General features: G+C 45.4%; 1 protein-coding gene across 2 annotated transcripts in view; it reads left to right on the top strand.

The window, feature by feature from the left end:
* The window catches only part of SYN3 (synapsin III), a 188,597-nt gene that overhangs the window by 6,224 nt on the left and 158,846 nt on the right, over positions 1-23,527 (top strand). The window contains exons 2-3 of one of the 2 annotated variants that reach the window (XM_032107132.1): positions 8,459-8,510; positions 12,489-12,988. In XM_032107132.1, the coding sequence (XP_031963023.1) occupies positions 12,672-12,988 (317 nt within the window). In that variant the 5' untranslated portion in view covers positions 8,459-8,510; positions 12,489-12,671. The remainder of the gene's footprint in view (positions 1-8,458; positions 8,511-12,488; positions 12,989-23,527) is intronic. The other variant, XM_032107131.1, reaches the window with a different exon arrangement.

The following is a 23,527-nucleotide window of genomic DNA, read 5'->3' as shown; positions in this document are numbered from 1 at the left end:
TAGGGGGTCGCTGCTTTGTAATAAAACTGAAAGAGGCTGACAGGAATTCACACGAAGGTTACCTTGGTTTACTCTGGGCAACCTTAATAATTCAGCAGAGCCTTTCAGTCAGGGCTTCCCACACTGTTCCCCACAGGGTCAGTTTCGCTTATGAGAGTTTCTTGAGGCCATTCAAGGCACCAGCTACTGAGAAACACAAGGCATAGGAGAGGATGGTGCCTGTCAAGAGCTAGAGCTGAGAGTTCCTATTAATGTGCAGGGAGGCTTTTCCAGGGAAGATTCTTTGATGTCTCTGACTCTTGGTCACAGTTCACGGGCCTCTGGCTTTACATGTCATGCTTCTTTCTTGAAGGGAAGTGCCACCTCTTTCTTTTGCTGAGCCCCGTGGTCAGACTGTCCCCTCCTTAGGCTGACCCTCAGAGCAGAACAGTGCATGTAGCCACCCAGGGCAGACTCAGACCTTGTGAAGTCACAGCTGACATCTCCCACAAAAGTCATGCCGGACGTGCAAGATCGTCTGCCTTCCACCATCTTCAGGAAGGCAGAGGGATCACTTCTAAATCCCAAAGATTTTTTTTTATTTCAGAGAGAATCCTTTAGAAATTGATGAGAATTTTGCTGGAGCTAGAAGGGAAGGAATTGACTCTGCTTTCTGAGATAGTTTCCGGTTAAATAAGTAGCATTGCTACAATTTTTCCGTAGGCCCTGTTCCACTAATGGAAGCAATAGCTGATTGCTTCACACAGTGCTGTAAGACCAGTATATTTTCCAAGAACAGAGTAGGTGGTGAAGAATAAATAGACTCTTTAGCTGTCTAAATTACTAAGTGCATGTTTTCATGTTTAGTGATAGGGCATCAAAGGCTATGGGTGGGTAAGGAAAACCCTGATTTTTTAAAGAGAGCACAGCACGTGCCTATTTCATGGTATGGGCAGGGGTAGCACCTGGTGGGGGAGGTGAAATAATAATAATAGAACCATAGCTTGTCTTGGGTTGGAAGAGACCTTTAAAGATCACCTAGTTCTAACTCCCCCACACCATGGGCAGGGACACCTTCTGCTAGGTCAGGTTGCTCAGGGTCCTATTCAATAATCATCAGAAATAACTAACAAACCAGCTGCCATCTCCTGCATTGCTTGGCGACATTTCTTATCCAAATTTCAGGGCAAAATCAGCTCAGGTAGGATTGCTGCCAGGCACTGCCTAGCCCTGCAGATGATGCACTGTCAGCAGCTGCTGCTCAAGATCTAGCTGCCCAGGAGAGAGCTTCTGGTTTGCAGCATGAACATCTGAGCTCTCCTGGGATGCTTAAGCAAGTGTCATGTGGTCATGCAGTCCTCACTGAAGTTGGGAGAAAACACTGTTTTCTTCACTCAGGCTTTTAGGGAGCTGTTGCTTTGCTCTTGCTGCAGGGACTTTGGCTTAGCTACACGACTGGTTTGGACCAGCTGGTGAGTATTTACAAACTAGCCTTGGAGTTGTTTTTTCAATCAGAAATTATAAACTCATGACGGGAGGAGATGGGAGAAACTACACAAGCTGCAGTAGTGGGAGGACAAGCTCAGTAATCCTACTCTTCAAATTCATTTGATTTTTACAAGTGCTATGCAGTGCTTTAGTGCTAATTGAAGAGATCCAAAGCAATTATCCTCTTTCAGAAATGAGACACTAACGATGGAGAGCTGAAGCAAGACAAGAGCAAGTGATTAAGCTGATGATAGTGAAGGACTTCTATACATTTGTTATCATGCAGTTTACATTATTTGTGTTTGCAATTTGGCCCTCTCTTGTCCTGGTTTTACATTTTTATTCCAATATGAAGGGATTTAACCAGGGTTTCTTATGCAACTCTTAGGAAAACACATGTGGATGTGCAGGGCCCGCCAGGAACATGTGAAGGTGATTCAATACTTTGATGAAGTTCAGTGATGATACCAGATTTTATAACCCCATCACTGGGACATGTTTGGTTACTGTTTTTGCACTGAAGTAGATAAGAAAGGGGACAGAACTCCTTGTGTCTAACCTGGCTTACTTATAAAAGATCATTCATACACTACTTTTGTACACATTATCTTCTTCTGGGCATCAACAACATTTTTTTGCTGTAATCAGCTCTGAAAGTGGGCTCCAGTGAGATTAGCAGTACTCACTTGAGTGGAGGGCTCTGTGTATCCTTCTATGTTAACAAGTAATCGGTTTTTCAGGTAGATTTAATTTTGAACAGTTGCTGTACTTACATTGTATATTACTGAACACCTCTGCAATCTGTATTTATATCACTGCACAGATCAGTCTCTCTCAAATGTGACCCAGTGTAGCCTTTCCATGCTTTGTTTATATAGTTAGTGACTTGCTTAAAGTCCTTTAGAAAAAAACAGAGAAAGGAACTGGTCTTTCGGTCCACAAAACCCAAAGGTTAGTTTTCCTTTGTGTGCAGTCTTGAGTAATGTTTCATGTGTTTTAGAGAACTGACTGCTGTACTGCAACATGCAGGAATATCAGCTCTACCCTTCCACTCAAACCTGTGGAAAACACTGCATATGCAAGTGTCAGCACAGGCAGATTTTGGCTCGTCATCTTAAGAGGAAGAGGCCAGGGTGAGTGCCTCTGCAAAGCTGCAGGGAATAAACACTTCCTCAGCCTGCTTTATTTAACAGCTGTCCGTCCATGCCAGCCACCGAAATCTTGAAGCTAGGAAGTCATACTCTGGAGTTTGTTGTTTGGTTTGGTTTGGGTTTTTAACCAGTTCTGTGCCTCCATAGTGATGACAAAGAGATGCAGTTGTTATCAGGTGGCAAGAAAGTTTCAAACTTTCTGACTTTTATGATCCTGAGAGCACAAGCACTCTGTCAGGGCAAGAGCTGGAAATAAACCTAGCAGAGCAAGGCAGCCCTCCAGATGTTACTCAGATCTCTGTGCAGTTTGTTTTGGATTCTTCAGCTGATCTTGCAGTCTACTCTTGGGCACATCTTTTTGTTCTGTAAGTGCATATCCAGAGTAAAAGTGGCTTTTGTCTGTAAGCTTCAGTCGTGTGGGACAGCACTACTTAGGTCTGACAATACATTTGTATACTGTCCTGGAGGGAGTAGGAATACTTTGCAATGCTGCTTCTATCATTACCTGTATCATTGTGTAAATACCCAAGTAGTGACTGCCCCCCTGTCCCGCTAGTCAGGACACAGATGTGGAAAGGAGTGCTCCAGTGTGGCTCTCAGATAACATCTCTGTGAGGTTTTTAGGATGTCCCCATTTCTGCTCTGCCTGCTGCAATGCTTGTGCTCTCTGTAACCACTTATTCACACCATGCTTGTGTGTGTACCCAGCAAGAGCTCACATCAATGCGTGCAGCTTGAGCTCCTCTCACAGCACTCTGCTGAGGCTGCCCAGCTGCAGAGCTGCTACATGCTCCTCTTCTCCTCTTCTCCTTCCTTCTCTCTTTTCCTTGAGAAAGAACTTCTCAAAGCACAGAAGGAGAACCTAAAATAGCTGTGCAGATTCATCCTTCGTGTTCCCTGTTACAAAACTTTTCTGAGTGCCACCTTTTTCCTCCAAGAATGCTTTTTCATTTTTTCCCCCACTCATGGTGGCTACATACTCTCCAGGTCTTGAAAGGTTTAGTGGTCGGTTTCCTAAATAAGGCTGACCACTTCTGTAACCCTTGAAAGCTTTGTAATTCAGCTATTGATCAGCAGGGGAAGCCGAGCTCTAGAAGCTGCCCATGCTGGGCTCAGAGGTGCAGCATGGAGGTGTATCAGCTGAGCCTTGCAATATCTCTGCACTCTGAAAAATACAGCTTGTCTTCTGAAATGGGAAACCAAGGCACTGACACTGCATGACCTTTCCCCAGACTGATGGCAGAAGACTCTGTTAAAATCATGCTGTGCTTTATTTCCGTCTCTGGGCACAGCCCACTAGCCTGATCTCTGAGAACTTTGTCTGGGTCCAGGATCTAATCCAGTTCCCACACTCACGTATTGTATGTTCTGATGCTTTTTTGTCAAAGCCTAGTATCCCATGTTTGGAGCCAGTTATGGAGGGCTCCTACACCATGCAGCTTCAGTACAAAGACTGGATAGGCAAGCAGGCAGAACTGGGAGAGAAGACAACTAGATAAAGGAGGGTTAGTGAAATAAGGTGGTGATATAATTTATCACTAGCTTTTTAAAAGCTACTTTCTGATTTTAGAAGTGCACCTCTGGTGATGCAACTCTTTGTCAACACAGTGTCCCTACAGAGAAAACATAAATTCATAAATGGCATTCAAAACCTATCCAGATCCTTTATTATAAGGGAGCTAAGCACCTACCCCCTGACTGTCCTGCAGAGCTTCTTGTGGGCCCCACAAATACATTTGGCTTGCATCTCCAGCCTGCAGCCATGCTAGAGCAGGATCTTATGGACATTTATGAGGTTGCAGCAGGAAAGCAGGCACTAGCAAGGTCACGAAGACTGGAGTGCTCAGTCCAGCTCTAGGATAGGGGATTGTACACTTACTGGGGTGAGAAGTGTGTGGATACATGGTGGGAGCAAAAGGGACATGTTCCTCAAGCCCACACATCTTTTCATGTGTCTCCATGTGATGAATACTAAAGATGCAAAAAAGTGAAGAAAAACATCTCCCACATAAGTTCAGCATGGTTTGAGTTGGCTATCACAGAGCTTGAGACAGACCCCTGCAGTGCTCCAGTTGAAGGTCTACCAATCCTCATTTTTCTCTGTCTCTTTGGCAGGAATAGTCCAGCCAGTCAATCTCCCACCACTTCTACGTCACGTGAAAGAATTGGCATCAAGCTGTCTTACAGCTGAGTCAGAAATCTTGTCAATCATGCCCAGAGTGCAGTAAAACATTGTCTTTCTCTTCCATCATCAAACTAAATCAGTAAGCGAGCTCAAATTCTTGGCTTAGTATTTTTTGCTACATAAGTTGGGCAAGTATGGTTAGAAAGCAAATGAACTACACAAAGGCAAATTACAGGTCTTATTTCTCCAGGTATCTGCTGTTCACACCATCAGGTTAAGTAAATCTCAAGTACATGATAAGGGGTTCCTTGCCATATGGGGAAAATCTGGGAAACTGGAATATGGTGGTGCCTGGAATGATGCAAGGGGAAGAAATGAGGCAGATGCAAATGGCAGAAAAGCTTAGATGGAATATATTAGTATTGCAGAGGGTTTAGAGGATTTTAGATATTTGAAGGAAGACTTTTTAACCCCTAGAAGCACAGAACATTTGGGAAAGTAATTGAATTTTTTTGGCATCTTAAAATGAATTAGAAGCATAGATGCAAGAATTATGAAGTTGTGTTTGAAGATTTGTTATTTGGAAATATGCAACAGATTTTTGTCTTATAAACATATCAAAAGTAATATAATTTGTGCTCCAAACAGAAGATCCTTCTTATCATTATCAGTTAACTAATAATTATCTATTTCATGTATATTATAATCTCTTACTTAATTGTTTCTTCCTGTTTCACAGCCTGTAGCACTTTTTTTTCCCACAGCATATCTAGTTTACTCTATGGTAATGAAATATTTTGTTTACAAGCATTTTTAATAATCAGTCTATTGTGGCAGAACTGGAATAGAATAGAAAGAAAATGGCACAGAAATGAGGAGGTGTTTGTGATCACAATCAAGACATGAGCCCCATTAGCACTGGGCAAGCTGCTGCAGTTTCCTCTGAGACTCTGGGAGTTGTCAGTCCCTGAGGCACCTCTTATCTGGATGAGCCCTAATGCATATTGGCAGGCCCTACATATTAAATACACCCAGCTTCTTGATTTTATTCGGATCAGCACTCTTCAAAGCAGCACGCCTCTCAGCTGAAGGAAATCCCTGCTCTATTAATGGCGTGTCTGGTGCCACTTTCACTCTTATCACCATGAAATCAGGACTTGTACAGTTGCTGCAGGACGCTTGGAGCATGTCTCACAACACACAACATGAACTGCATCAGATCCAAGACTGGGAAGGAAAAAGACAGAGCCTTCCGAGCCCTGATTGCTTCCTTCTTACAAGTTCATCCACTTAATACGCAGAGCATTTACCTCTACAAATTCTCTGGTTTGTACTGCTGTCTCCAGCTTTCCTTTACTACCACTGTGAGGAGCCACTTTGGCATGTGTGTAACTATCAGCCTTAATGGAATCATTAGTGTCGCTATTGCTTGGGGTAGGAATGACCACCGTACTCTTGGGAAACAAGAAATGGAGCCAGGATGCAAACTCAACTGACTTTCAGATGGAGATGGCTCTGTGGCAGTCAAGGATTAGACACACTGCCTGCTCCAGTTGAGCTGGGTCTGGCTTTGATGATAAGCAATTATTGATGTTGAACAGAGGCCATGAAAGGCTTCCATAAGCTCATTGACAAGAGCCTATTACCACTGAGACAGCACCACAGCTATTAGGTGCCAGTAGGATTTCCAAAGTGAGACTAAAATGAGGAAGTAATACATTGTTTCCAAGAAGTAGCACATCGTAATTTGTTCTTGGGGGATATTAAAGCCAGAGAGTATTATCATAATAGTCAGATTTATTTTTCACTAGAAAATTTTGCACTATTGTTCATGGCTTTAGTCATCTTCCCTTGCAATCTACGTGAAAGTCTGATCTTACAGCAACATTTTGTCACTTCAGATTGTTTTTCCCCATCTTCTTTTCCTCACTTGCCATTATGAAATTATAGGTAAAAGAGGAAGCAGACTAATTCATTAGCTGTGCAAATGAGGGTGTAGCTCTTGGGAAGTGGTCCCATCTGCACTTGGTCTGATATGCACACCCCCACTATCTTCAGGAGATAAGGCAACCCCCCTACCACAAAACTGATACGTAGGAAGCCCTGGCAGCTTTGCGAAAGGAAGATACAAATAAGATTTGTGAAACCAAGACTTCCAGTTAAATAGCCACCCAAGCAAGCAGAGAGGATTTTTTTAAGCTCTACAGGAATGCAGCAATAAGAGGATGGAATTATTGCACCTTTATATGTTTCAGTGGCTTAATGAAGCATGTTGAACATTGTGATTAGCTTCTGACAAAGAGATGTCCTGCCATCTCTGACAATCTCTCTGTTTGAACAGAGAAATCGAATGCTCAAGAGACTGACTTCTTGTGAAAATCCACGGCAGGGTGGGTGGAACTAGATGATCTTTAAGATCCTTTCCAGCCCAGGCCATTCTCTGATTCTGGTGATCTGCTGTCTAACACATAGCAGGAGGCTTGGGCTCTGTGTAGGATTATTGTCCTGATAACTGTTTCTGCTCCCCTGCCCTGGCACTCCCTCCAGCTGCAGGCCCCTGACTTCTTGCAACTGCCTCAAAAGACACCCTATGGCTCTGCTGGTGTCAGTGGAATTTGTGCTGTAGTTTTACATACTCTGGAAAATTTAAACCAGCGTCTACATTAGGGCTGTGTCCTGTTGCTGGTGTTTGGGAAAGCTGTCTGCAAACTGAAAACCAGCACGGAAACTCTGCTTCCCTCTGTTCTTTCGGCTGGCATACAGTCTTTTCAACTCTCATGCTTTTTGTAGCTGCTTCAGGTTTACAAAACATGGAATATTTGGTGGGGTATCCTTTTCCTTTTCTTATTCTAACCCGTATTTTTGTAATTTCCTGATTTATGGAATTTCAGCTGTTGCTGAAAAATACCAAGAAATGTTTAAACATGTGAACCTCTTGAATCCAGGACTGTAGCAATTGAATCAAAAATCTAACAAAAATTCTAATCAATTTCAGAACAATTTGCTTTATTTTATTTTCCATTCTTCCCAAGAAATGCCAAGTTATGCCAAGCTTAGGAATGCTGAAGCCATTCAGGGTGAAACACTGAAAGCTTGACAGTAATAAATAATCTCTTTCTTTCCTCTTTTTCAAAATGTACTAGAAATGTGGGAAATACACTTTTTAAAAATATGCTCTATGTGGAAAGCCGTCCAGCTGGATTTTGAGTTTCCTAATACAGCTGCCCCTCCGCAGAAGCTGACTCCCACGTTATGTCAGTATGCCTGAAGGCAGACAGGGATCCATGTGAATGTATTAAAACTTGAATGCATGCTGAAGGCTGTCTGCAAAATGGATGTGAGGGGTGTAAGTCAATGGTTGTTGCCAGGTGAGGAGCATCCCCTCACAGTCCCACCCACCGTGGGGCAGAAGGAAGTGTGCAGTCCCTTATGGTGAGGTGGGGGGATAATCCCTCCGCATTGTTTTTCCATCCTGCTGCCCCCAGCATTGCTCTGTTGAGGCTGTCATGAGCAGCAATCAGATGCAGGCTGGCATGGCCATGTCAGTTCATTACCTGACAGCATGAGATAACAAGCTCAGGGGAAATCTAAGCACAGTTAATCGCTATCAGCCAGCTGAGCTGGGTTCCCTCCGGACGCTACCACACATCAGAAAATAACCCCACAAGAGGTTTAAGTGAACATTTTGTTCTTGTTTTCTAACACATGTCAACAGGTTTTCTGAGATAACTTGCATCTCCGTGGAGTATATCCTTGAGAGAGAGAAGGTAGGTGCCTGGCTGCTGTCAGTGTGCTGAGTGAGTAGATTGCATATCCTCCCTTGCTCTTCCAAAAATATCAGCTGGGAAGTTTAACTGCATGTTAGTAAGGGGCTGACAGTGCCAGCCTCTTGACTGTTGTTTTCAAGGTCAGCTCTAATTGACCTTCCTCTTGCCTCATTTAGGTGCTCACATTATTCCCTTCTGATTCCCTGATGGTGCTCACATTGTTGGGATTTCTGTGTGTTCCTGCATTGTCTTCTGGTTAAGTCAATTCCTGCTTACTTCCTCCCTTTCTGCTTGTGCCTTCTCCTCCTCCTCCTCTCCCCATCTCTCTTGCCTGCTCTCTTTCCTCAGGACTCACTCATTCTCCTGTGCCTTTCGTCACCCTGCAGTACAGACCAGATCCCCAGCCTGCAGCTCCCTGGTCCCAATGCTGTTTTCCCAGCTAGCTTTCAGGAGCAGCTGTTTCACTCAGCAGCAGATGACTCCTGCACTGTGAGAAGCAGCTGCTTGTCTTGCAACTTGAGGAACTCCACAGGAGCTGTTGCCTGGTCTGGAAGCAGCCCATGGGCTGTATTTCCAGCTGTGCAGGGAGCTCCCTTCCTGCAGGCAAGTTTGTGCCTGGCACTGCATTAAGTAGGTGATGTGTCTCCGTGTGAGCCAAAGGAACGCTGGTGTACACAGGGAACGTACAGCTTGATGGTGTAGAGCCAGCAGCTCTCCTGCCTGTGGCTCTGGAGTGACAAAATACCACTCAGCAGATCTGTCTTGCTTCTGATGGAGGTGTAGGCTCCTGGCTTTGTTAAATTTGCAGCCAGGCTCACTTGCTATGGTAGGATCTGTACGTGCACTGGGTGGATGCTGTGCTGCACAAAAGCTACAGAGCCAGATTTGGCCTGACAGGCTGAGCCCTCAGGAAGTCCACAGTGAGTTTCAAGCAGTAGGAAAATGAGGTCCTAACCTACTCAGCCTGTGCCTGGATGAAAATGCCTACTTCTGAAAGTTAAATAACAGTGAGTGATGCAGAAGCAGAATATGAGGTTTTCCAGTGAGCAAAGCAGGGCAAACTGCTGGCAGAAAACCTGCTGGTAGTTTGCACTGCTCCCATTGCAGAGATGATCTCCTCTGTGGCAACACTAATGGCAGCTGGCAAATCAATACAGCGAAGCCACCAACAACTTCATTTAAAAAAAAAAAAAAAAAAAAAAGATAAAATCTATTTTAATTACGTTAGCCAGATAATTAGAAAAATGTGTGTAATGAGCAGAGGACAGTCTGTGCCGTCACTCCGAGATACCCAAAGCTGAAGGTCCTGACAGGAACCCCATAGTGGAGCCAGGCATTACTCTCTGCTGCAGCAGTGTCGTCCTGTTTGATTTCAACCTCCGCGTGCTTTGCCAGAGGGAGATTTCCCTGTGACATCAGTGCTTAGGTTTCCTCTCCCTCCTTCCCAAGCCAACGGCATGCAGCCCAGTCTTAGCAGATAGTGGAGGCTGCGCCAACCACAGAGGGAAAGGCCAGACTAAGTGCCACATCCCAAACTCTCTAGACAAGAGAACTTTGCCAGCTCCCAGCATCTCCTGGGCAGCATCTTCTACTACAAAACCCCTGGTGGAAAAAAATGACAGGTCACTGCAAATATTGTTGTTTAAAAGGCTCCAGGAGGAGAGTGGTCATGGCCTTGCACTAAGTACGATAAATTATTTAGTGTGAGCACTGACCACAATTTGGGAAGCCCCGCGGCAGAGGAAACCTGTGTGCCTTCCATGCACGTCATGGGATACTTTGGCCCTACCCAGCCTTGGGACACCCTAGCTCATGAGTGTCCATGCTGTTCTTCCCTCAGTGCAGGGCACAGCAGAGACATTTGCCCATTTATCTACTTGCTAGTGCTTTGCAAGGTACCCATGTTCATTTGGAGAGTGCAAATCTCTCAGAGGAGGAAGCAGCTATGCAAGCACCTGGCAGTGGGGGAGAAACACCTTCACGAACATGCAAGTCCTTATGGACCCTGTCCCAAGGATAGTGGCTGGTGACAAGAGCCTTGTCCAGCCTCTATGGCTGGGGGCAGGTTCCCTCCCGTGGCTAAGAGCTGCCACAGCAGGAACCAGCAGCTCTGTGATGTTGTGCAAGTCGTGCAAAGAGCAGGTGTCTTGTGCTACAGATGCTTCTCCCAAGCCCAGTATCAAATTTATGCCCTACATCTTGCCAGTTAACACCAAGGCCTACAAAAGAGTACACGCCTAACTGCTGTACACAGTAATGGACTACTCATTTGGACCCCTTCTGATAGTAGACAAATCTCTGGGATGCTCCTCTTTAACCAGGACTGCACCTATTCTTGAGTGAACTGTCACTCAAGGGAGGGGATTTTTCTTTTTTGTGTTATGCAAGGAGAAAGCACAGGTTCCTGAGCAGAGGACAGTGCAGCACATTTTTACCCAGTCTGTGGTATATAAATCCCCTAAAACCTTTGTAGGCTGTATCACCCAGGTCATCCTGGACAGGTAACAGTGGACGGCTCTGTGCTGGCCCTCACCGTTCCTGCAGTAGGACAAGTGTTGTGTGGGTGTCTATATGAGGTGAGTAGCAAGCTCATAGTTCATGGGCACTCTCCATTACCTGCTTTTTGGAACAATTGCTGCAGAACCAGTCAGTGCTACTAAAGTGCTCCCTGGTGTGTGTCTGCTGACGTTGTGCAGTCACCGGGTGCGCCAGGAGCAGGCGGGAAGTCAGCACAATACCCCGAGATACGTTATCGACTGTAAATGTGGCAGGAAGTCATTAAAGATTTCCTGAGCCGTTCCCTGGGAAAAGACCACCTCCAGGCTCCAGCAAAGCCAGAGGACTTGCACTGCCAGGGCTTAGAAATCAAAAGAAAAATTACTCTAATGAGCCAATGTCAGCAGCTCCAGCAGGGAGCCCTGTGCTCCAGATGGATCCTATGCCCATGGAGTTGGGGTGGTGATGGATGATGAGATCTGGGGACGTGTGCCAAGGGGCTCTTTGTAGCTTGCTCATCTGAGCCTCCCTAAGGGTTTGGGGGCTACAAGAGGTACGGACATGGACAGTCTGAATCCTTTGTGTGTAAAGTTTTGTAAATCCCTGTAGGTGAAAAATGAGAGCTTATTTTAAGAAAGCTGTTTGGTTGCACCATGAGCTCTCACCCACAGCTCCAGGAGGGAGATTCACAATGAGCTCTCTTAGACAACTGGCAAAAGACAGTTTTCTGCCATCAGGAGGCAATCAGAGTTTGGGACAAGAGGGTGAGCAGTAAGGGAGACAGAACCAGGTGAAGGCAAGCAGCTCCAGTATTTGTAGGGGGTCATTCAAAGAGACTTGAAGTCGGTCGGGCATAATTTAAACAATGATACCAAGAATGCATGTGGCTCATCTCACTTGATGTATGGAATAACTCTCATTTTTGTTGCTGCAAATATGTATGTCTTGAAAAATATGTATGTTTTACCACCAATAATTTTGTTTTGGTTTTCCCCTAAATGTCACCAACCAAGACTTAAAGGTTGTCTTAGCAGATAAAAATTTCTTGGGAAATCACTGTGGAAGTCTGTTTTCTGGGATGTCCTAGAGGTGAAAATTTTTTAAACCATGAGATTATTTAACTGCTGAAATACTTAGTATTCTGGGTAAAAACAAAGTCATCACACCATGGTCAAGGGAGAAGAGTCAAATCCTTATATTTTGCAGTGTTCATTTTCTCACTTGAAGAGATGAACAGAATAAAGAGATCTTTCTTATTAAAACAAAGTAAACAAACAAAAAACTCCCATAAACACCAACAAGAGAGGAAAAAATGCGTCAAGATTAGACAGCCAAGCTTCTAGCGTGGAATACTGCGTAGCAGCCAGCAGTCCTTTCTTCTCTTGTTGATTAACATACCTGTCTAAGAGACCAAAAGGGGTTTTCTTATCTCAGTCTCACAGTATATATCTGACATGTATGTCTTTGGTTCTCTTCCCACAGGAGAGAAAGAAAAAAAAGCTGAAAAAGTTAGACATATTTCTCCAGCAGGATTTCAAGGGAGAAAGCCTGCCTGCCTGGACTGTAAGGAGGTACCCAAAGGGACACAGGGACATCCTCCAGGACTGGTAACAGCACTGCTCAGCCTTGCTCTTGCTGAGGAAGTTTCCGCACAACACTGCAACCATGAATTTCCTCCGGCGGCGTCTCTCAGACAGTAGTTTCGTGGCAAACCTGCCCAATGGCTACATGATGGACTTGCAGCGCCCTGACAGCTCCACGAGCTCCCCAGTTTCTCCCGCCATGGAGAGGAAGCATCTGCAGCCACCCCAACCCCCGCACTCTTCCTCTACCGGCAGCAGCATCTTCAGCTCCATCTCCAGCGCCATGAAGCAAACCACGCAAGCGGCTGCAGGGCTGATGGATCACTCGGCCGGCCCCACGCCCCCCATGGCACAGAAACCCAAGATCCTCCTGGTGATCGATGACGCGCACACGGACTGGTGAGTCATCAGTGATCCCCCACTGAGTTCAGCTGCACATTCTCAGGGATCTGGGAATCACAGATAATCTGCAGGGGGTGCACAGATACTCTGACATCTGAGTCACCAGCTCTGGCCCCAGGCTGGTGTCTGTCAGATGACTTGCATGAACGGCAGAGTGGGTTTTTTCATAACTTTCTCGGTAAAAAATGTTCATTTGGTATTCATTGACCAGCTTCTTCATAACTTTAATATATGAACACGTTTGGGAGGTTCTTGGCTCAGCAGGCTTAGCCAAGCTGTCATATCTAGCAATGATCCTAAGAGATAACAGCTGAAGGTGTATTAATGATGTGGTTCAGGACCTTAATCCACTGTGCTGACTCTAAAAATTAAAAGTGACTCAATCTCTCCAGCTCTCCATCTCTCTTGAGCTTTTCTCTGTATGTAAATTTATACATAAATTATGGTAAGATAACCAAGCTTCCTACTACCTGTCAAGGGCCCTTCACCTGCTGAGCATAGCAACAACTATTGCCAAAGGAATCTCAGGCTCAGCTAAGCCTCAAATTTGTCTTGTTCATGCAGGTCTCTTTACACACAAAAGTTTGGAAGTTTGTTTCCTATGACATTGGGTAGCACAGTACACTTTCCAAAGGGTAGGACAGTTGTAGTCTTCTGAAATGCTAGAGAAATGACTTACTGCTTTTTGTATGCTCCTTTTCGAAGTCAGCTGGCTTAGAAAGCTTTAGGCAACCTGTCTGAGAGTCTTATCTGGGGGAAAAATCCAGAGAATGTGTTGAGGAGATGCTCTTGCTTCATCTGCCAGCTTGTCGCAAGACAAAAGAAGGAAAGAGTAGCCTAGGTAAGGGGGCAGCATTGAAGACTTCAAAATTAAAGAAGCTGGGTTACTGGGTCTTGGCCAAGGCAGATTAGTTTATTTTTCTTTTCATCCCACACCACTCTTCGGTACAGCTGTCACCTTTGGTCTTCTCTGTTTAACTAGAAGAGTGGGGACAAGGTGAGACCTACCTTTTTAGGTGTATCTCCACAAATCAAGAGCTTAGCTCTTACCTTAAAAGAGACCACAACTGAGTACAAGTAGGTCAGGCATCTTCAACCAACTTGAAGTAAGAGAGGGAGAACAGTGGGATTTTTCTCAAAGCAAGAACAACATCTTAACCGAGTGGGAAAGTCTCTGATAAGGTTGTCACCATGAATGTTTCCCTGGCCTAGTGTCTTTCATCACAGTAGCAGCCCCTCAGTGCCAGCTCGTTCAGTCGGCAACACCAGTCTTGCTCAAGCAGACCTGATCTCTCTTTCCTGGGCGCACCACGAGCCTCCCGCAGGCTGATGCTCACTAACCGCTGGCTCTGTGAAGTGCTTTTGCAGTTCCTTGGAGATGCTGCCAGGTGGCAGTCCCTTAACACAGCATCCTCGGTCTGGGATGGGAGTGCCTTTGTTGCACAGCTCTAGCATCTGGGGCTTAGCCAGCACTGTGTAGCGCAAACACTGCGATCAGAGAGGAAAGCCCCAGCTCAAAGGCCGGTCTAGTTTTCCCTCGAGATTAATGGTGTTGAGGGTAGTCAGGGCAGGGGAAAGGACAAGGAGGGGTTGGACCCTGCTGCAGTGTTTTCGTGTTTTAAAATACACATACTTCTTTTGAATCCCTGCCTTTACATCTCCCAGCTGCGGTTCTGTCATGCAGACTTTGTGGTCTGTGAGCTGTGCTTGCTGAGGGAGCAGCAGCTGGGATATATAAAGAGGAAGTATGGCTACCCATGCTGTCCTCACTCCTCCACTCCTGTAAGCACTCCATGCATCCTGCTGTCTTGGCTATCCCTCTTCTGTCTATAACTGAGCAGTTTCTAGGAACTATGGGATACCCCTTTCATTTATCCCAGCTCTCTGACTCAACCCACAAGTTTGCAGGTATCAAATGCTGCTTGCAAAGGCTCCCTGCCTTTACTTTCTCTAAGGCTGTGAGGACACTGAACAAAATTAGTGTATGAATTCATTATCATACCCTGATGTATGTATGACATGAAAAACAAGGAAAGAACATTACTAACCCTTCCCTGCCATGGCTCTTTGCAGCATGAACAGAAATACATGTCTGGAAACTTCCCCAGATTAAAGGCAGCAGTACATGGTCCATTCTGAGAGAACATACCAATGCAACCACTCCAGCGGGCCAGGAGTGCTTCTTGCTGGTTGATTTTTGTGTCTCCAGGAAACTCAGTGAGACCCTTGAGAGCAGCACTGAAGAGCAGTGGCTCCATGGCTCCATGGATGTTTACTTTTGGTAAGGTACTTCTGAGCAATGCTAGCCACCTTCGTGGTCTCAGCCAGGGTGTTATGTGAGTTCAGGCAGAGCAGCCTCAGGAAGCAGTGTTTGCTTGCCTTGTGAGAGCCCAGCTGATGAAGCTGATTATCCAGGGATTCTGACTATCCACTTTGCATCATGTACAGAAACAGTCCCGACTTTGGAAAGTGAACAACAGCACATTGTTACTTCTGTGCTGGTGATTCTGGGTTTGGAAGGAGCATCATGTTTGTAATGTGTTTCATCTCTGCCTGCTCTGGTCTTTCTACTTGTGAAACCTTTGTATTTGGTTTCCAAGAAACACTTTCCTCCTCCTTTTGAAATAGTTTACTAAAAATATCCCCAAGAAATAACTACTGAAGTGCTGCCCTTATTTTAAGGGTGGGGGCTTCCACAGTGCCTCCTCCCCGAGAGCGAGTTACACAGAGTTTACAACAAGGACCAGCTTGTTCACGGACAGGAAGGGTGAGAGACAGAGGAATCTGCCATTTGATTTCTCTTCTCTAAATGTAAACACTATCTCATAATTGGAGACTGTAGCAATATGGCCAAGCCAGACATTAATTTATCATCACTGTTTGTATTACAGCGAAGGGCTGCAATTGTGGATTAGGTTGAGGTGTTGCGCAAGTGCGTGACGAAATGCTTTAACGACCCAAACAGGCAAGTGCAAGTAGAACACACTTCAAAGTGACAAATGGCAGTCTTTTCTGTTTCTGAGGAGCTACTATGTCTCTGATGGTACAGTACAGCACTCGATTTCTCTCAGAGGTCTGAAGGAAAGAAAGAGCATGCATGGGAATCTACGGCCTGTCTTCCACTATAAAATCCTTGCCGTTCTTGACATGCAATCTGCTCTGGTTTATTCCAAAGGCAAAGCACTATAAAAACCGTGTGAGTCCCAGGGAATATGATCAGCTGCTTTCTGCATTAGCAGCAGTAAAAGAAAGGTACATTCTATTAAAAACAAGGGAACTCACCCAGCTTTCTGTTAAAGTGGCAACATTCTGACAAATTTTCCATTCTCCTCAAAGACACAGCTCTAGACATTTCAAGGAAGCACGCAGTGAATTGCCTTGTGTAGGATGTGCACAAGAGGAAAATGCTATCTATACAGCTCTCTTGTGCTCTTGGCTTTGACAGGCAGCCCTCAGAGGCATGCACAGCAGTGAATGTACCTGTGCATCAACACACCAGGGAAAAGCTTGGCTCCTCTTCTGTCGTTACTGGCACATTTCTCAGCTGGGGAGCCTGCACCTGGAGAATGAGGCTCCTTCTGATGGGCTGGGAGTATCTGTGCCTTGGGAGGCTTCCAAAAACGCATCCACAACTCACCTAAAGCAGTTGCCAGAAAAAATGGAACTCAGACATGAGTACACGTGCATGTGTTAAACACACAGCAAAAGGGAGCAGGACCATGAGGAAAGGAGACAGCAGAACTCCAGGTGGTGGCACGTGGGCCAGCTCTGGCAGCCTGACCTCAGCCAGGAGGAAAGCATCCCACCTCTGGCAACCTCCTCGCCCACCACGCTATTAAGAAAATTATGCTCTTGCTGGATTGAATTTCTCAGCAGATCAAACAGGATTTTTTACTGTGAATTATTAACCCCTGTCCTCTGTGAAAGTGCTCAGCTTTCCAGCCTAATGCCTCCTGTTTAAACAGCTTATGGGGGAAGTGATCAAGCACAGCTAAGGCTCCTATTAGCCACACATGCTAAAAGAGTCGCTTTCCGGACCAGACAGCATAACAAAGTTGTTCTTGTTGCATTTGCTGGGTATCTAAGTTACATTTGTGAAACAGCTCATGTGGCTTTTCAAAGCCATTGCTGTGTTTTGTCCAAGTTTCAGGCTGTTTCAAGAGCTCACAGTGCTGTGTTTGGTGCCTTGCCCAAAATACACGTGCCCTGTATGCAGCAGCTCCACACACGAGGACTGTGACATGCTTCTCCAAAAAATAAGTCACAGAGGATGTTTTAGGAGACATAAAACTGCATTGTTTTTTCTCCCCTTTATAATTTGCGGCCAAATCTGCCTGAACATCCTGTCTCCAAAAATTTTAAGATCAAGGAAGAGAAAAACTGTGATTAACACTGAATGAAATCCTCTTAATGCATTTGAAATGGTTCTTTGTATAACAATAACGCCATGATTCAGGTCTAATTATGGACTGATTTGACAGGATTACTGTTTTATACTGGTCAAAGGAAATGATCAACTTCTTTTAAAAAGAAAATGATTTTTACTTCTGAAACATGAAAATATTGAGCCCTAAATATGTCATTTGCCTAAAAATGTGACTGGTCAAATAATACCCTAATACTGAATTTTATTAGCAAGGGAGTTCCTAAATCCTAGGTCTTTTTCAAGGAATTCCTTTTAAAAATATTCAATGAGTGTCATGAGTCATTTCATGCTTTCAGTAGGCTGAAGGTGATGTACTAAGGCTCCAATTAGGAAGAATATTTCTGCACCTAACTCTTTTAAACATAATGGTAAGTTTTGGAGTTCAAGCTTGAATTTAGGAATTTGCTGGTTAAATTGCAAAGTTTTGTCTATATTTCCTGATAAGAAATCCCAAATCATCTAACATGGTGGTGACTGAAAATAGATTATTATGGATTATGGTTTTTTACACAGTGGTGACCTTTTAATATTTCACAAGTTCCGTGCAACAGTGCAGCAATAATTTGAAAAAACATACATGTAAAATTTACGTTTTCACAAATCTGGTTTAAAAGCCGTCATATTTTCATCCTTTAGCCTTGTCTACCCAGGACCGAATATTTTTGTTCCTATACTTCTTGCCAAGTTCCACTTTTTGAGAAGTGGAAAGCAGAAAGTGGGGGCAAGCTTGTGTTAAAGGAGTGTGTGTGTTTGTGCACATATGCATGCCTGGAAGCAGCATGGAGAGTTTCTGTATTCCCTAGAATACAGACATAGGGGTGAGAGGGAGGCAAGGCTGTCAAAAGTTTTCAAGAAATTGCATTTATCACATCACTTTCCAATCTGTTTTAGGTATATCACCGTCGTGTCTGTCTGTATTTTTATCCTGCGTACGTAAAGTATCTTGGGATCTAGTCCCCCTAAATGAAAGGTGATACAGAAATGTAAAGGATTAGTATCATTACAAAAATAGACACAAAGAATATGGAAAACATTCCCCACCAGGTTATAACTGTGCTAATGCAAGTCAAATCTGGGTCCTTAATTACTTTACCAGAGTTCCTATAAATGCATAGAATTTAACCTCAGAATGTCCTGCCTAGTCCTGTACATGTTAAAAAAAACCAACAAACCCAACCCTCAGATACATTTCTCAGAGTTTGTGAGCCAGATTTCTTCTGCCTGGAAGTCCACAGCCCTGCCCCACTGTTGGTCCAAGTTAGGCCAGTTCTCCTGCTCCTCAAATTCAAGGAGAACTGAAGCAGCTGGAAAAAAATATTGCAAAATTCTCAACAAAAAATGATACCCCTTGCAAACAGCTCCAGGCCATATTATTTAGATTTAGCAATGTGGAAATGTTCCAGCAATGCACTGTTTTGATAACACACAAAATCAAATTGCTGCCTCATGTTGTACTTAATGCAGTACCCCACCTCCACCCCCTACCCTCCTACCCCCAGCTCTTTGTGGGCAGGAGGAATGTGACCACAGTACAGCCTGGGTGGGGGACCAGACCTACAGCAAAGTGTCCTTCCTATTCTGACAGCTCGGAGAAGCACAAAAAGCTGTGCCCAAAAGCAATAGCACTGCACTAACTAGTGCTTCTTCTCTTGGTGGGGGGATGGCTTTGATTACCCCTGTTTGATGAGCAGGAGGTGGCACAGGAAGATGCTGGGAGGCCAGTATTGTGTGGGACTCCACAATTCCTTGAATACAAAGAGTGGCCTGAATAGTTGTGTGTGTGATCCTTAAAGTGCTGCTGGCTTGCCAAGCCAGGTCTCCCCGGAAAACAGGCCTTCAGAAAGGGAGGGCTCACTAAAGAAGATTTTAAAAACCCTTCTCCTTTGCTGCCTCAAAGCTTCCCTTTCCATGTGCATTCAAGCCAAGAAAATCCTCCCAGCCCTGTAGGGTGGGACCTCAGATCTCATCAAGGACCTCACCAGAGGACTTCCTTTATCCAAAAATCCCTAACCCATACTGCCATCAGAGCACAGCACAACCCCCTTCGGGTAAGGCGTTCCTTCCCTTGATGTGATCCCATAACTAATAATGTTTCAGGGGTGGTTTTACAGTAACCAGAGTGGGCTGGGTTTTGTGGTTCTTCCCAGAAGGCAACAAAAGAAGTCTGTTCCCACAGCCCAGCCGAGGACACTGAGGACACACCTGCAGCACTGCACAGCTGGCATTCTGTTCAGTGGCCACAGCAAGTCAGGTGGTGACAGCACCGGGAGCAAGGTGATCTCGCCCCGGGGAGAACAGGGCTGGTCACAGCACTGCTGTGCCCCGGGGATGAAGCTGAAACTTCTATGGAGCTCCTGCCAAAGTATCAGGGTGTTTAGGGTTACCTTTTGACCCAACACAAACCTGAGGTTTACCCATTCGTCCCTCCCTGTTGGTATGTACAATGTAAATACCTTTTCTTTCTTTGTGCACTTGCCTCTGGTCCATTTAACTTTTAATTCAAACCTTGTTTCCTGAGGTGTCAAAGCACACATCCATCACTCTTATTCACCATCCTGACACCCCCACCCCTTGCCCCAAGGTACTCTTGCAGAGTAAGTATTAACTACCAACCAGTCCATCCCACAGCTGAACACTGCGTAAAGGTCTCTGGGCCAAAGCAGATGTGGACAAAAGCTCCAGCAGCTTGCAGACCTCAGCATTTATGGAGTGATTTTTCCCATCCCTATGCTCTGGGCAGTCAGGACTTGACCATCTCAAAATTCTTACTAGGTGCAGCTGAGAATTTCTGAAGTGGGGAAAGTGGTGGAGGGGGTGAGAACTGGCTCCTGAAAGGAAAACCTTCCTTATTTCCACCCTCGAAATAAAAGGGCACAAATGCATCTCTCCTCCCCCTTCCCCTCTCTGCTGCCCTTATAGCATGTAGGGGCTGGGGGGGTCGGGGCATTCCAGCAGCTGCTGGCCAGTATCCTGGAAACTGCCTCCTTTTTCCCAGTCCCAGCCCCTTTTATGAAGGAGACAATGCGGACATACAGTGAGCGCCTTGTGCATCACTTGGGCCCCCAGGCCCTTTGACATGGGGATTTTGTGCAGTGCCTCACCATCTCCCCACCCTCCCCAAGGTGCCCCCACAGCCAAACCAGGGGGCTTCAGCCTTGCCTTTTCCTGCATTATCCAGAAAGAAATTACATGCCTTATTTTCCCAAGGGCTTGAGAGAAGTATGTGTAATGTGATACCAGGGAAATAATTCAGATAATTCCAGAATTTATCCATGGATGCCTTTTGGTTTGTTTATCCAGGTCTCTTCTTACCATTTCTCTCCTTCTTTCTTCCACCCACTCCCTTGCCTACCTCTCCCCAAGAGTCCCACGCATTTCTCTCTTCATCGTGTGTTGCTCTGGCCCCTCCACAGGGTTGGAAAGGCTGCTTCCTGCTCCAGATAAGAAGTGGTTTCCATCCAAAGCATCACCTGGCTTTCTTTGCTTGCTGTGTCTTCATCCAGAGGCACAAGCTAAGTCAGAGGATTTGGAGGAATTTACCACTATAATATCCTGGTGTCCTTCTTTTTCATGCTCTCAGTGAAGAGAGCCCATTTTTGGGTTGAAGGTACAAGCCAGCTCTTGAGTTTGTAGCTCAAGGCCTCTGTTGAACAGTGATACAGATGTGAGTCTGGGTTTACTCACATCACAGGGGATTTGGACTCAGGCTTATTAGTTCTCTGAAGAATGGCTTCCCAGTTTCCAAGACAGCATTCCAATATTTGCTGTATCAGTTCCACTGAGGTCTCTCCTAGGAAGATCTGAAAATCTGTGAATTAGCCTGAGGTAGGTAATTGGATGTGAATTGATCACTTATTATTCCCTGCTGCTGTTAAAGGTACACTCCATATCTGACAGAAAACTGTTGTATATGCTTCCTCCAGCCATGGCAATTGAGGCAGACTGGGGCTGGTTTACAGAATATCTCTGCAAAATGATCTTCTATCCTTTCCAGATTACTTCATAAGAAGAGGCATTGGGTTTCTTATGTCCCTGTAGTCATGTCAGAGCTGAGGCAGAAAGTGAAAGTTATGTTTGTCTGATGCCTTTGCACCCAGAAAATATGTCCTTTTCCAGAGCATGCAGCTTCTTCATCAGAATGAGAGAGGGGTTCAAGGCAAGCTTCTTTCCTACAAGCCAGGGCAGACCTTTGGCTGTTTGTCATGGTGCTTCCTCCCTCCCAGTCCTTGGGGCCACATTTAAATGGATTGCCTAGCTCTATAAATCCCACCCAGGAACTGTTCTTGAGCATGGCCCTGCAGTTTTCTTCAGTCAAAACATGCTTACATGCTAATTCACTGAGATCACAGCAACCGCACCACCCCATCTGCACCCTGCCTAGCCAAATCATAGCTCTGTGTTCTGCTGAGCTCAACATCTGACATGCTTTAAAATAAAGGGGTGGCCAGCCAAGCAGTGGTCAGTGCTGCTGGCTGCCTGGGAGAGATGGTGGGTCTGTGTGGCAAGTGGCTTGCCCGATGTCCCAAGCTGGGGACAGTGAGCCCTCCTGGGGCAATGAGCTGCTCCTCTCATTGCTGCTGGCTGGCTGTGCTGGAGGTGAGTGGGAACACTTCCAAGGCTCCCCAGAAAGGTTTTTCTCTGGTCTTCTGGGCACCGCTCCTCTGCTGCACTACAAGCTGCCTAGGTAACTCTGCAGCAGTCAGGTCCTAGGCAGAGGTCTTGAGGAGACTTGCTCAGGTGGTTTTGGGGCAGAGAGCATCCACAAATGTCTTGTACAGCCATGAGACTGCCAGAAACATCCATATTTCTTTCTCGTGCATCCCCACCACAGCAGCGTGATCTTCCTTTCCTCTGTCTCATGACCACTGTAAGGACCACAAACCATTTCATACATGGGGCAGAACTGACCAAAAGAGTCTCTCTCTCCTGCAAGAGGTATGATGCTTCCACAGCATCAGCAATGATTCCAGCTTGATTAAAATTTGAGGGGCTCCAGGAGGATGCTAAGGCCATTTGTCATTTAAACATGATACCCTCTACTGTCCAGGGGCTCCGAAACCTGAGGTGAGAGTTGAAACCATCTCTCATCCATTTCAGAGACATTTCAGTAAGAAGTGTTTTATTCTTACCCTGGGCTGTGTCAAAATGATGTGATCAAAATATTTGGCTGCAAATTGCTTAGCACCTGTAGTCTTCAGAGACACTCAGAGCAGGTTCAGCTTTTGGGGGGGCTGTCTTGGAAAGAAAGGGATATATCGTGCTGTTGGAGGAAAATTCTTGGGACATTGGATGAGACAACCTGTGTGGAAAGGGGGATAGGATGGAGAGGTCACACAGTGTCTAAGCTGAGGTCCCTTGCACTACTCCAACAACTCCTAATGCTGGATGCACCCTCTGTGTGACCATCCATGGACACAGCCAGTACTGTAGAGAGGAGAAAGAGGATTTTGTAACCGTGTGGAGGCCAATTTCCTGGACCAGGCAGTGGAAGCCTCTTTGCTCCATCTGAACCAGGCTGAAGACTGTTGTGCTTCATTGCAAGCTGAAGCCAAGCATCACCAAGGAGCTTGCAACCAGCTGGTCGGCAAAGAGGAGAGGCCATAGAGGGAGGAAGTGTGTTTCATAAATGCGGGTAAGGAATATATATTATGAGCATGCTGGGAATAAAAACAAACTTGTACCAGGGAATAGTGCACCTCAAATTTCAGACCAGTTCCTGTGAGCCCTCTGAAAGCTTATTGCAGTTTTTAAGAAGTCACTGGTTGCAGCAATATCCCCAATGTTTAGGAGTGAGGAATATTGCCAGACCCTCTAGAGCTATGCCTCCAGAAATCTAATGGAATTATTAAGTGCATTTAGAGTTCCTGTTTATTGTTAGAGGCGTGATGTGTTAGCTTGTCTGCTGAGTTGCTTTTGTTCATGAAATGCTCATAAATCCAAAATAAAAAGGAAAAGTAGCCAGAGATCTGCTTTTTATACCAAACAGGGGCTGTTTGAGTCACCTGGTCTTGGTTACACCTGGCTGCTACATTGTCCCTCACCTATGCAGAAGTTTTATTTGCACCATGCTGATGGATGGGCTGGCTGGGAAGGGAAGTGTGATGCAGCAT

This window comes from Corvus moneduloides, chromosome 4 (assembly GCF_009650955.1).
Source record: "Corvus moneduloides isolate bCorMon1 chromosome 4, bCorMon1.pri, whole genome shotgun sequence".
Lineage (NCBI taxonomy): Eukaryota > Metazoa > Chordata > Aves > Passeriformes > Corvidae > Corvus > Corvus moneduloides.
Note: the sequence above shows the minus strand (reverse complement) of the source record. Positions and strands in the feature narration are given on the sequence as shown.